The 15066-nt window shown below is 43.0% G+C and overlaps 1 protein-coding gene across 8 annotated transcripts in view; it reads left to right on the forward strand.

Annotated features, from left to right (window-relative positions):
* Positions 1–15066, forward strand: part of kif1b (kinesin family member 1B) — a 109952-nt gene that overhangs the window by 89497 nt on the left and 5389 nt on the right. For all 8 annotated transcript variants that reach the window (XM_064922892.1, XM_064922897.1, XM_064922894.1 and 5 more), the window contains 15 exons: positions 341–500; positions 3537–3627; positions 3744–3862; positions 4347–4402; positions 6559–6667; positions 6796–6862; positions 7063–7147; positions 7480–7585; positions 10606–10720; positions 11154–11287; positions 11682–11743; positions 12104–12249; positions 12499–12765; positions 14532–14603; positions 14749–14870. In XM_064922892.1, coding sequence (XP_064778964.1) covers positions 341–500; positions 3537–3627; positions 3744–3862; positions 4347–4402; positions 6559–6667; positions 6796–6862; positions 7063–7147; positions 7480–7585; positions 10606–10720; positions 11154–11287; positions 11682–11743; positions 12104–12249; positions 12499–12765; positions 14532–14603; positions 14749–14870 — 1711 coding nt within the window. The remainder of the gene's footprint in view (positions 1–340; positions 501–3536; positions 3628–3743; positions 3863–4346; positions 4403–6558; positions 6668–6795; positions 6863–7062; positions 7148–7479; positions 7586–10605; positions 10721–11153; positions 11288–11681; positions 11744–12103; positions 12250–12498; positions 12766–14531; positions 14604–14748; positions 14871–15066) is intronic.

Here is a 15066-nt window from a genome sequence, read left to right on the forward strand (position 1 = left end):
GCACACAATTGGCCCAGTGTCGTATGGGTTAGGGGAGTGTTTGGCCGGCCGGGATGTCCTTGTCCCATCGCGTTCTAGCGACTCCAGATTGGTGCGGATGGCTTACAGGTTAAGCGAGCAGTGTGTCAAGAAGCATGGCTCTCGATCTTTGCCTCTCCCGAGTCCATAGGGGATTTGCAGCGATGGGACAAGACTAACTACCAATTGGATATAATGAAATTGGGGGGAAAGTAAATGTATGAAAATTGAGGATAACACACAATATTTTGCATTGTGTTCATCCTGGTATGTACCTGTCCGCAGCATGTTCTAACCCTTTGCTGTGGGTGTTTTGTGACAGACCTGAAGCTGGTTCAGGGGAACTTGGTTGACCCTAAGCTTAGTCGAGAAGAAGGACTGGCCGGCCAACTGGAGGTGGGCAGTATCTTTACCTTCCGTGTGACCGTGCTCCAAGCCAGCGGCATTCTCCCAGAGTATGCCGACATCTTCTGCCAGTTCAAGTGAGTTGATCGGCTGTCATCAGATCTGTCCTCAGATCAACCTCACAGGCTACGGAGCACACGCACACCGCTGCCATACTGATCTAGGATCAGGGCTGTTGTCAAAGTGTGTGTGTGTGTGTAACCGTTCAAAAGTTTGGTGCCACTTAGAAATGTCCTTGTTTGTCCATTTAAAATAACATCAAATTGATCAGGAATACAGTATAGACATTGTTAATGTTGTAAATGACTATTGTAGCTGGAAACGGCAGATTTTTTATGGAATATCTACATAGGCGCACAGAGGCCCATTATCAGCAACCATCACTCTGGTGTTCCAATGGCACGTTGTGTTAGCTAATCCAAGTTTATCATTTTAAAAGGCTAATTGATCATTAGTAAACCCTTTTGCAATTATGTTAGCACAGCTGAAAACTGTTTTTCTGATTAAAGACGCAATTAGACCAGTTGAGTATCTGGAGCATCAGCATTTGTGGGTTCAATTACAGGCTCAAAATGTCCAGAACCAAATAACTTTCTTCTGAAACTCATCAGTCTATTCTTGTTCTAAGATATCAAAAATATTCCCTTCACAGAACAGCGCAAACTGGCTCTAACCAGAATAGAAAGAGGACTGGGAGACCCCGGTGCACAACTGAGCAAGAGGACAAGTACATTAGTGTCTAGTTTGAGGAAAACAGACGCCTCACAAGTCCTCAACTGGCAGCTTCATAAAATAGTACCAACAAAACACCAATCTCAACGTCAACAGTGAAGAGGCAACTCCGGGATGCTAGCCTTCTAGGCAAGAGTTGCAAAGAAAAAAATATATCTCACTGGCCAATAAAAAGAAAAGATTAAGATGGGCAAAAGTACACCGACACTGGACAGAGGAACTCTGCCTAGAAGGCCAGCATTCCGGAGTTGCCTCTTCACTGTTGAAGAGCTCTGTTCTGTGAAGGAAGTAGTACACAGCGTTGTACAAGATATTAAGTTTCTTGGAAATTTCTCGAATGGAATAGCCTTCATTTCTGAGGACAACAGACTGTCAAGTCTGAGTCAATTGGAGGTGTACCTGTGGATGTATTTAAAGGCCTACCTTCAAACTCAGTGCCTCTTTGCTTGACATCATGGGGAAATCAAAAGTGATCAGCCAAGACCTCAGAAAATTGTAGACCTCCACAAGTCTGGGTCATCCTTGGGAGCAATTTCCAAACGCCTGAAGGTACCACGTTCATCTGTACAAACAATAGTACGCAAGTATAAACACCACGGGACCACGCTGCCGTCATACTTTTGGGGCGGCAGGGTAGCCTAGTGGTTAGAGCGTTGGACTAGTAACCGGAAGGTTGCGAGTCCAAACCCCCGAGCTGACAAGGTACAAATCTGTCGTTCTGCCCCTGAACAGGCAGTTAACCCACTGTTCCCAGGCCGTCATTTAAAATAAGAATTTGTTCTTAACTGACTTGCCTGGTTAAATAAAGGTAAAATAAAATAAATAAATACTGTGTTCTGTCTCCTAGAGATGAAAGTACTTTGGTGTGAAAAGTGCAAATCAATCCCAGAACAACTCGAAGGACCTTGTGAAGATGCTGGAGGAAAACAGGTACAAACGTATCTATATCCTCAGTAAAACGAGTCCTATATCGACATAACCTTAAAGGCTGCTCAGCAAGGAAGAAGCCACTGCTCCAAAACCGCCATGCAAACCGTAGTCTGGCTTTTTAACTGCACATGGGGACAAAGATCGTACTTTTTGGAGACATGTCCTCTGGTCTGATGAAACAAAATTAGAACTGTTTGGCAATAATGACCATTGTTATGTTTGGAGGAAAAAGGGGGACGCTTGCAAGCCGAAGAACACCATCCCAACCGTGAAGCACGGGGGTGGCAGTATCATGTTGTGGGGTGCTTTCCTGCAGGAGGGATAGGTGCACTTTTAAAAAATAGATGGCATCATGAGGATGGAAAATTATGTGAATATATTGAAGCAACATCTCAAGACATCAGTCAGGAAGTTCAAGCTTGGTCGCAAATGGGTCTTCCAAATGGACAATGACTCCAAGCATACTTCCAAAGTTGTGGCAAAATGGCTTAAGGACAACAAAGTCAAGGAATTGGAGTGGACATCACAAAGCCCTGACCTCAATCCTGTAGAAAATGTGTGGGCAGACCTGAAAAAGCACTTGCGAGCAAGGAGGCCAACAAACCTGACTCAGTTACACCAGCTCTGTCATGAAGAATGGGACAAAAAAACTTATTGTGGGAAGCTTGTGGAAGGCTACCTGAAACGTTTGACCAAAGTTAAACAATTTAAAGGCAATGCTAACAAATACTAAGTGAGTATGTAAACTTCTGACCCACTGGGAATGTGATGAAATAAATAAAAGCTGAAATAAATCATGCTCTCTACTATTATTCTGACATTCCACTTTCTTAAAATAAGTGGTGATCCTAACTGACCTAAGACATGGAATTTTTACTAGGATTAAATGTCAGGAATTGTGGAACTGAGTTTGAAAGTATTTGGGTAAGGTGTATGTAAACTTCTGGCTTCAACTGTAGATATTCCATAAAATCAGCTGATTCCAGCTACAATAGTAATTTACAACATTAACAAAGTCTCCACTGTATTCCTGATCAATTTGATGTTATTTTAATGGACACAAAATGTGCTTTTCTTTCAAAAACAAGGACATTTCTAAGTGACCCAAAACATTTGAAGTGTGTGTGGAACAGAAGTACTGATGACACTTAAGGTCGACAGGTATAATGGTTTAATACTCGTTATAAGCATGTATGAGCCTTTATGATGTCTTATTGTAATATGTTATAAGGCTTATGTGATCTGTAACAAATTACAAAAGGCTGTTATTTAGTCAGGATCATTATGAGAGGATAGTAATTAGACCTTATAAGGGTGTTAAACACAAGTCATAACAACAGCATCAGGAATCATACCTGTCAGCTTTCATTTGTATAGACCTTTCAGTAACAGTTTACTTATGTACAGTATTATTATTTGTAATAATCAAGCATCATCTGTTGGCTCCTCAGTTTCCTCCATCGTCACGACGAAGCCTTCTCCACAGAGCCTCTGAAGAACAGTGGGAAAGGAACTCCTCTGGGCTTCTATCACGTCCAGAATGTGAGTGCATGCACAACGCACGCTCACGTACACGCCACACAAACGTCTCACATACACAAAGGTATAGACACATGACCCAAAGCTGACTCATTTTCCCATTCCCTCCTCTTGTGTAGATTTCAGTGGAGGTGACTGAGTCGTTCATTGAGTACATCAAAACCAAGCCCATCGTGTTTGAGGTGTTTGGTCACTACCAGCAGCACCCTCTGCACCTGCACGGTCAGGACCTCATAAGGTAGGTTGAATGGTCACCTGCACCCATACGGTATGCTCCAGGGTGAGGTTTTCCCTAGATACAGATCCAAGATCAGCTTCCCCTCCAATCCTATAGGAGAAAATGCTAAACTGATCCAAGATCAGGATCTAGGCACTACATAATGCCACACCCCCACATACCTTTATTAATGATAAATTGGTAATGATGGGTTGTCTAGTAGTAAAGTGAAGCCAACACTCTCAACTGTCAATTTGTTAACAAGGTCTTTTGCTCCTGTAGTACTACATAATTTTATTCCAGACCAGCACACCATGATTTGTTGTCTATCTAATTAACATTAGCCAGAATGTCTTAAGGCTCACATCCAACACATTAAAAACATCACATTAAAAGCTCAAGTAATGACATCAAACAAAAACATACAAAAAGCAATTATATTTAAACTAAATGTGTCGTCAATATAATTCAATACTAAATGTGTAGTCTTTTTGTTTGTTTGTAGTCCTCCTCAGGCTGCCAGGAAGTACTACCCTATTCCAATGCCCCTGTCTAAGCCAGGTAAGGATTCTTCATTTACCACATCGACAGTATCGTGGAAAGCATTGCAGAAAATCTTGCAATCCCTTTATCCAATATTTTTTTTTGAATCGCCACCACACTGTATATCCAGTCACAACTGCATGTCTCATATCTTCCCCTCTTTCTTTCCTTTTTTTTGGCATTTTGTTTTCCGACCCATTTCCTTGTCACTACTCACCCACACCCTCAATATGTCCTTCCCATTCGACTAAATCTATATCCATCTCTCTTCCACTCGCCCACATTTTTCTTACTCCCTCTCTCTTCCATTCACTCCCACCCCTATGCCATATGACCTACCCCCCCCACCCCGTCTCAGACCACGCCCGTAAAATAGAGTTGATTCGTTACCTGATGACTGGCTCCGTGCCCGGCCAGGTGCTGGACACGCTGTCCGAGCATGCCAATGCCCTAGCATCCACGGCAGTGGCCAGCCTGGAGGACGGGGCTGACCAGCTCTCTCACTTCCCTTTCCTTCCCATGCCCACCAGCCCCGTGCTGACTGTACCCAGGCACCATGGTTGGTACAGCGGACATTAGAACCGTGAGAGTAGTAGCTGGGAGTAGCAGCAGTATGCACTGTACTATTAGCCTGGTCCCAGATCTGTTTGTTCTGCATCAACAACGACCATATATACACACAAACAGATGTGGAATCAGGCTACTTTACTGTAGCCCTGTGCTGTGCTTTTGTTTTGCTTTGTCTTCTGGCTGTAGTTGGCATAGGCCAGTGTGGTGCAGCCTAGTTTTGTCTGGCCCAATTCTAGTCCTAGTCCCCTTCACTGTCACTCACATACCAACCAGCCACATACCTTTTAGGGCTGGGAATTACCATGGACCTCACAATATGATCACCATACTTAAAGAACCAAAAGTTTGGACACATCTCATTCCAGGGTTATTTATTTTTAGTGTTTTCTACATAGTAGCATAATAGTGAAGACATCAACACTATGAAATACACATATAGAATCCTGTAGTAACCAAAAAAGTGATCAACAAATCAAACTATATTTGAGATTTTTCAATATAGCCACACTTTTCCTTGATTACAGCTTTGCACACTCTTAGCATTCTCTCTCAACATATTGCTCACTATGTGTCTGCTGCAGAGAGATGAGACGGCATGAGAATACAGGCCTAAAGCCATTTGGGCTCCAGTTCCATTACCTAAACACACACGAACAGAAAAATGGATGTTTCCTTTTAACAATCTCTGGTATTGTTGAGTGAATAGTTGAATAGCAAATCTCTATCTGCTGTAGAAAAATAATGTTAAAAGCGAAAGAGGTTAATCAAATGTTAGTCACATGCGCCGAAATATAGCAGGTGTAGGTAGACCTTACAGTGAAATGCTTACTTACGAGCCCATAACCAACAATGCAGTTAAAAAAAATACGGATAAGAAATGAAGTAACAGGTAATTAAAGAGCAGCAGTGAAATAACAATAGCGAGACTATATACAGGGCGGTACCGGTACAGAGTCAATGTGCGGGGACACCAGTTAGTTGAGGTAATATTTACATGTAGGTGGAGTTATAATCATGATGTGGCAGTTTGATAACTCAGCAGGATATACAGCTTCTAATGTGTAATCTGTGATATAGCCTCCCCACGTCCCCTAGTGTAGCGCTATAGAATTGAGAGTATTTGTGATTTGCATTTGGACAGGCTGTGTTGTAGTGTCACTCCTTCATAGTATTTAAATGGAGATTGCAGTGTTCCTGGCTTAATTAAATTGTAGCTGATTTAGAATTGGACAGTTGTTTTGTACCTTGTGAAATAAGCCCTTTGAGTACAATAAGGAGTATTGATTAGTGAATGTTTACAGGCTTATAATAACACATTAGCGTGTTCCAGGAGTTTCCGCATGTCATCATCACTATCTATTGAACCATTTTTTACGTACGCCACAGTGTGTAATAGTAGGACACATACTGTACATGATGATTATCATCCCCTGTTCATGTTCATTTTTCCAAGAAATGCAAAATTCATGTTTCTCTCGAGGTTATTTCAGCAGCCACCTGTCTGTTACCACATGCTATTCAGATTGTCTAATGGGTTTGTGTGTCTCACTCGCTCTCTGTCTGTCTCTGTCGCTGTCTCGGTCTCTGTGTGTGTTTCCCCCCAGTACCAGCCACCAAGCTCAACACCATCAGCAAGTCCAACCTGGGCCAGTGTGTGAGCAAGTATGACCTGTTGGTGTGGTTCGAGATCAGCGAGCTGGAGCCCACCGGAGAGTGAGTGTCCAAGTCTGCGCGCACTCACAGTCGCATGCACACGAGCATACACACATGCGGACGCATGCACATACAAACACCGGGGTTTGGCTGTTTGACTTATGTTTGTCCCTGGCTTCTTTCCGTAGGTACATACCAGCTGTGGTGGATCACAGTGGAGGACTGCCCTGCCATGGAACCTACCTACTGCATCAGGTACAGTACAGTAACCCCTCAGGGCCCATATTCATAAAGCATCTCAGTAGAAGTGCTGATCTGGAATCAGTTTAGCCTTTTTGATCATAATTCATAATATTACATGCTTTGACTGTTTATGATGGTATCCTTGTTGATATTGACACGTTCAGTCATTGTGTCTGGGCTACTGGGATACTGACTGTTTGCTTGTGCTGCAGGGGATTCAGCGCCGGATCACCGTCACCCTCATCCACGAGAAGGGCAGTGAACTCCACTGGAAGGACGTGCGTGAGCTGGTTGTCGGTGAGTGCTTCAAAATAAAGGCAAATCCAACTGAATTCATTAATTTTATTTGAGAAATGTAAAATACATATGGATTTGCCTCCGCTATGTTAGCACAAAAATACACAACTGGCCAACCCAAGGTCATTGGTTCCAGACAAGATAATTGAAAAGCAGCAACTATTTTAAATTATGTCTAAATTAACAAAGAAAAGCTATAAATAAATAAATTAGGCACTTCATGAACTGACTGATTTTAATTAAATTTGACTCAAACCCCAGTGTCTGGCGACGTTACCAGAGAGACCGGGCTTCATCATCATGAGAACATCCTGTGTTGTTTGCTTCCTCAGGTCGGATCAGGAACAAGCCAGAGGTGGACGACTCGGCAGCAGATGCCGTCCTGTCCCTCAACATCATCTCGGCCAAAAATATCAAATCATCCCACAATGCTAACAGGTACGCCAGTACTGCCCCACCAAGCAAAAAGGCAGTAACTGCTCATTTGGTTTAAAATGAGTCAATGTCATTTTTGCTATATTAAATACATGCTTAATCATGTGGACAAGTATCCTGCCTGTATTGTGTTTTGGAGAAATTGGGGGTCATGTTAGCAGTAACTGCTTAATGTTACTGTGAAACCAAGGTAAATAAAAGCCATTTTTCTCAGTTCCACGCTATGGTGCAACACTGCCCTACCAAGCCTTTTTGCTTGGTAGGGCAGTGTAGCACCATCAAATTGCGTTAGCTCCCCAATCTAATGCCTAGGTTTTAGCTCATCGTGTGCAGGAGGGTGTAGGCATACAGGCATAGAAGATAATCATACAGTATAAGAATATTATGTCTTTGGATGGATTTTATGACAAGGGTTGGTTTCCTAGATACTTCTTAGTCCAGGAGTAGGCTTCATCTGTATGTTCAATGGAGATTCTCAAGTAAAAACTGCCTTTGTAATCCATAACTAGACTCTGTGTCCGGGAAACTGGACTATAGTGTATTTTATTTAGTAGTCTAAGAATTCTAATTATATATGATTATCTTTGTTTTACTGTATAGTGAAATATGGTAATGATATTGAATTGGCATGCATGTTGTCTGTGAAAAGTAGAAACAAAATACCAGTTTTGTTATTCATAACAGAATAACTCTGTCCAAATTGAAAGGAATCGTCGTTGCCTTTCCTGGCTAGAAGAGACAGCAAAAATTGCCAATTTCAGTGTTGTGTGTGTGTGTATAAGCTCTGACATTGGATGTATGTACACAGACATCATTGCATGTGGGCAATCACATTCATTTCCAGTGCTAACATTTTGCTCTCTTTTTTTATTTACTCCATTGTTTGTGTTGCTTGACTCTCTCTGCTTTCTCTTTTGTTTTCTTTTCTCCTGCTGCGGCTGGACTCTTGATTTTGCTCAGGCTTTGTCTTGATAAGGATATTGCTAGGTACCAGCAACCAAGGAACATAAAGTGTCTTCTCTGAAATAAGCTTTATGACTCTCTTTGGCTTTTTATAGACATTGGGGCAGATCCTACCCTGCAATTAAGTCATAATTGTCACTTAGTCGTGCATTGATTTCAATGGGAAGTTAGGATTTGCCCCTTAGCCTGTAGTAATAACTCTTAATTTGTGTTCTCTTGTCTTACACCTTTTGATACCACTCCCATTGGTTAATATCCTTCTAGCCAGTACAAACCTATTAGCTTGGAATTGTTCTTTTCTACAGCTCTTTGATTGCGCTCATTTGTCATTTCATCACATTGTGAAACGAGGACAGTTTCATCCTTTTTTCATTCTATTATCACGGCTATCATAGCCTATTATTCACGCTTTTGTTAACTGAGGCTTTTCTGATTTTGGAAAAGGTCACACTGCTAATTCCCTTTGTCTTGCACAAAAGCAATAGGAATCTAAAGACGAATTACTGTAAAACATGCTATCTTATGGCTTAGTGGGGACTTTTCAGAATCACTCAGTCAGCCATGTGAGTCCTTGAGGGATGAGGGCAGGGTCAGGCGAGCTGAACGTTATGTACTTCCCCCTGGTGGTTAGTAGAGAATTTGTTCATGAGTAATGAAAAATACACCTTCTGCTACTTTCATTGGAAACCATTGGTCTGTTGCTCATTGACGGACACCAGCAAAGTCAATGGATCAAAATGTATTTTCCCCGTGGGGGAAAACATGTAAAAAAAACATAACACAGTCGTCACAAACGAGTAGGCGCAGCACAGATTTACATTGACGTTTTAGTCATTTAGCAGTTATCTTATTCAGGGCGTCTTGCAATCAGAGCCATTCGTTTTTTTATCAACCACACAATCGGACTGTGAAGATTGTGACATTTCAAGAGTAGAACACAATGGAATGAACCCTTCCGTATATGAGGTGTCCTCACTCCCAAGGGTGTATGCATCCCAAATGGCACCCTATTCCCTGTTTAGTGCACTATTTTTGACCATACTTAATTTCCCCATAAGAATTCAAATGGCCCTTATCTATAAAAAAGCTTAAGCACTCAAAGCTCTTGACAAGCTTTTCACACTTGCGTTGTAGCGTGACACCTGCTCAAAGCGTGCGTGCTGTTCAGGTCTCACCTCCGTGTATTTCCTCACTCCTAGTCGTCACCAGGACCGCGTGTGTAGCAGTGCTTTCCCTTCCACAACCATAGTTCAGGGGTTCATTGGTGTGTCATATAATGCTTAGAATCCAGTATTATCCCCTCTTCAATTTGTCCATTTTAATACAGATTTATTTCCCCTCAGAAACAGTTAGAAAAAAACAAGTTAGGTTACAAATATTAACATTTGTACTGTATCTCTGGGCTCTATTTTCTACTCTAGTATATGTTTTGGTAACAGTTGGGGAGAAAGCAGTAGATAACACTGACATTTACTTCAGTTACTCCCCATGGCTACTTATTAACTTAGTTACAGCTAGGCTACTTCCTATAATATGTGTCTGGTTGTGTCCACATGCCATACAGACCTTTGTCTATTACAAAATGATGTTCTGGTAGCATTTGCAATGTCTTTCAAAATACTACTAGCAAATATATAGCAATAGTTGATGTGCAATATGGTTACCTAAATTGACCCCAACCCCAGTGATTTTTCTCTAACCTTCAGTGAGTAGATTTCGCTGCTACATCAGGCTATATAATGAACTGTTGGTTGCTTACTCTCACACCTCTATTGTGATATAAAGGAGAGAACCTTGGAGGAACCACAACCAGCCTCATTGTGACACTGAACAGCCATTTTAGAAATGTCCCACACAGTTGAAATGATCCACCAGGGTGCGGCCAAAATGGCAGCTATACAGTGCACTACTTTTAGCCAGAGCCACAGACACCCTATTGCCTATAATACACTGCTTCTAATGCACAAAAGTAGTGTGCTTGACAGGAAATAGGTTGTCATTTCAGACATGGCCTCAGTCTGTAAACGTGGAGATACTGACCTCTCATCTTTTCCTCTCAGGACCTTCTACAGATTCGAGGCTGTGTGGGACAGCTCTCTGCACAACTCCCTTCTGCTCAACCGAGTCACTCCCTATGGAGAGAAGATCTTCATGACCCTGTCTGCATACCTGGAGGTCAGCCCTGTCTGCCATCTTGATTTTACTGTATCCACCAACCTAGGGAATCCTGTCTCAATAATGAATTGGTATTGTGTATTAGTAAAACATAATCTACCGTCTCTTGGCCAACTGCTTAGGATTTAGGGATTTTATTTGCAGATGACAATTATCATCAATGAAACGTGTTAAATGATATCTATAATTGATAAGTGTCAAGGACACTTGTAGGTAAATCAAACTTATAAACATGTACTGCTATAATACAGGTATTCTTATTCGGCCATACTTAAAAGGGCTGCATACATGTAAATAAGAATGTATTGTGAATAATGATGTATAACAGCCCCATAAGCACTATATACAGTAGTGTTACAGTATCCACTCATTTACAGTGCTCTGCACTCAAGAGCTTGAGCGCTAAAATGCTAACCGTTTCTCCACTCCACAGCTCGACCACTGCATTCAGCCTGCCATTATTACCAAAGACATCTGCATGGTCTTCTACTCCCGAGACGCCAAGATCTCCCCTCCCCGCTCCCTGAGGAACCTCTTTGGAAGTGGCTACTCCAAGACCCCTGACTGGTAAGGCATCTGACAGTCATTTTGTGTCCACCTTCTATATGATTCGTAGACAGCTGTCAGATATCTAAGTTGACAAATAAGCAGCTGTCTGCCATTTTGTGTACACCCTTTATGACTCCAGTAGAGGCTGCTGAGGGGAGGACAGCTCATAATAATGGCTGGAACGGAGCAAATGGAATGGAATCAAATACCATTCCAACAATTCTGCTCCAGCCATTACCACGAGCCTGTCCTCCCCAATTAAGGTGCCACCAACCTCCTGTGTATGACTAATACACAGCTGTCGGTTATCTATGTTGACAAATAATCAGCTATCAGCCATTTTGTATTCAGCCTTAAGATACGACCTTGATGAACAACACCCTAATATAACCTCTTGTGTTCCGTATTACAGCAACAGAGTGACTGGCATCTATGAGCTGAGCTTGTGCAAGATGTCTGACACAGGAAGCCCAGGTTAGTGCAATCTCTCTCTCGAAACACTGTTGGTATTGGGATAAAAGCACTGTTAGCCTTATCTATGAACCAAACTTAATAGCAGAGGATAGCTAAAATATACCCCCCAAACATACTCCTCTCCACTCCCCTGTTCTCTATAGCGCTTGTGTGTGCTTGGTATAAGTCCAGAAAAAACAGTTGTGTATTGATATAACAGCCACCCTCGGAGGTAGTGACGTTTCAACCTTCTTATGTCTTAATCAGAGCTGGTTTAAATTCATGACAGGATCCATGTCTGCATGCTCTCTCTCTCTAGCTCTTTGTATCTCTCCCCCCTTCCACTATATACTGAGAAGTGAGTGTTTGTTTGCTACTCAGGTATGCAGCGGAGGAGGAGAAAGATTCTGGACACTTCTGTGGCCTACGTCCGGGGAGAGGAGAACCTGGCTGGCTGGAGGCCCAGAGGAGACAGCCTCATCTTGGAGCACCAATGGGAGCTGGAGAAAATGGAGCAGCTGCATGAGGTGACTGAGCACTTTGAGTGTTGAGGGCAAAGGGAAGCCTGAAATGGCAACAACTAAAAAATCCTATGTCGTGCACTACTTTAGACCAGAGCCATATTCCCTGTATAATGGCTTATTTTTGCTAGAGCCCTATGTCCTGTATCATGAATTATACTTTTGACCAAAGCCCTCTTCCCTGTATAGTGCACAATTTGGATAAAATTAATTTCAAACTCTCTCACGCTTCGTTCCTTTTCCTTCCCCCTCCAGGTGGAGAAGACGCGTCACCTGCTGCTGCTGAGAGAGAAGCTGGTGGAGACTGCTCCAGCTACAGGCCCTGGGGGGCCCACCAACAAGTCCCTGAGCGAGTCACTGTCCCCGAGCATAAGCAGTGGCACCCTGAGCACCTCCACCTCCATCTCCTCCCAGATCTCCAGCACCACCTTCGAGAGTGCAATCACACCCAGCGAGAGCAGTGGCTACGACTCGGCCGACATCGAGAGCCTGGTGGACCGCGAGAAGGAGCTGGCCACCAAGGTGAGGAGGGAGGAAGGAAGGAGATGGGGGAAACAAAGAATTTTATAAATGGGCTGAAACTGGGATGGATTAACCTGAATTTGTCCAATAAGAACCACATGATTTCAGTAGCTACGGTTTGCACTAATAAATACACCCCAGGGTTATATTCATTAGGGAATGCAAGGAAAATGTTTTAAAGGAAAACGGAAATTACAGTTTCTTAAGTCCAAGTAGTCTCTGTTTCAGTCCATTTTCTTTTGTTTGATGCCTAATGAATATGACCCTGTTTTAATGGTTTACAAACTGTACCTGCTGAAGTTGTACTGCACATGGTCCCTAACAAAGGAATGTGGTGGGGTGTTCCAGAAAGCAGGGTCAATGAGTTGGCCAGCTGACTGACCTAAATCCAGTGCATTTGGAAAGTATTCAGACCCCTGGACTTTTTCAACATTTCGTTATGTTGCAGCCTTTTTATAAAATGGATTAATTTGTGTTTTTACCTTATCAATCTATACAGAATACCCCACAATGCCACAGCAAAAACAGATTTTTTGAAAATGTATTAAAAAATAAAAAATGGAAATATTACATTTACATAAGTATTCAGACCCTTTACTCAGTACTTTGAGGCATCTTTGGCAGCGATTACAGCCTTGAGTCTTCTTGGGTATGACGCTACAAGCTTGGCACACCTGTATTTGGGGAGTTTCTCCCATTCTTCTCTGCAGATCCCCTCAAGCTATTTCAGGTTGGATGGGGAGCGTCACTACACAGCTATGTTCAGGTCTTTCCAGATATGTTCGATCAGGTTCAAGTCCGGCTGGGCCACTCAAGGACATTCCGAGACTTGTCCCAAAGCCAATCCTGCATTGTCTTGGCTGTGTGCTTAGAGTTGTTCTCCTGTTGGAAGGTGAACTTTCACCCCAGTCTGAGGTCCTGAGCGCTCTGGAGCAGGTTTTCATCAAGGATATCTCTGTACTTTGCTCCGTTCATCTTTCCGTTAATCCTGACTAGTCTCCTAATCCATGCCTCTGAAAAACATCCCCACAACATGATGCTGCCACCACCATGTTTCACCGTAGGGATGGTGCCAGGTTTCCTCCAGATGTGATGCTTGGCATTCAGGCCAAAGAGTTCAATCTTGGTTTCATCAGACCAGATAATCTTGAAAAGGCTGTAATGTGCCTTTTACTGAGGAGTGGCTTCCGTCTGACCACTACCATGAAGGCCTGCTGATTGGTGGAGTGCTGCAGTGATGGTTGTCCTTCTGGAAGGTTCTCCCATCCTCACAGAGGAACTCTGGAGCTCTGTCAGTGACCACGGGGTTCTTCGTCACCTCCCTGACCAAGGATCTTCTCCGCCGATTGCTCAGTTTGGCCGGGCGGCCGGCTCTAGGAAGAGTCTCGGTGCTTCCAAACTTATTCCATTTAAGAATGCTGGAGGCCACTGTGTTCTTGGATCTTCAATGCTGCAGACATTTTTTGCTACCCTTCACCAGATCTGTGTCTTGACACAATCCTGTCTCGGAGCTCTATAAATAATTCCTTCGACCTCATGGCTAGGTTTTCGCTCTGACATGCACTGTCAACTGTGGAAGCCCACTGGTTTGTTGTGAATTTGAGCCCAGCATTGGAATAACTCATAGTAGAAAACTGTATTGTCCCTCAAGGGGAAATAGGTTTTGTAGCAGAATCATATCCATAAAGTCAACAACAAACATTTCACAACGAATAGGACACAATGTACACAACATAACATTCACCATATTATCTGTTGTCCTGTAGTGCCTCCGCCTTCTGACCCACACTTTCAACAGTGAATACAACCAGGTGTGCAACAGCATCAGTGACTGCAAGGTGAGATACAGTAGAGGTGGATCGATAACAAGCTGCAATGCCTTAACAGTACAACATGACATTGTCTGCCAACTAAATTTCACCAAATCAGTGGGGTTACTACTGTCTTAATCTCCCCTTCCTTGTTTCCGCTCTCTCACTCAAGCTGTCAGACATCTCTCCCATGGGCCGTGACCCGTCGGTGACAAGCTTCAGCAGTGCCACCCTCACCCCCTCCTCCACCTGCCCCTCTCTGGCTGACTCCCGCTGTAGCTCCGTGGATCAGAAGTAAGACTCTATTATAGTAGACTCCATTATAGTAGAATCCAATAGACTATAGTAGAATACATATAGTAAACTCCATTTGAAATGAACACACCTCTCCCATTCTAAATGACATCAAGTATTGACCAATCCATATAAACCAATAACACTTGAGCTTCATCAACCTGGTATACACTTTTGTGCATAATTGAGGGAGTTG

The sequence above is a fragment of the Oncorhynchus masou genome, chromosome 18 (assembly GCF_036934945.1).
Source record: "Oncorhynchus masou masou isolate Uvic2021 chromosome 18, UVic_Omas_1.1, whole genome shotgun sequence".
NCBI classification, from domain to species: domain Eukaryota; kingdom Metazoa; phylum Chordata; class Actinopteri; order Salmoniformes; family Salmonidae; genus Oncorhynchus; species Oncorhynchus masou.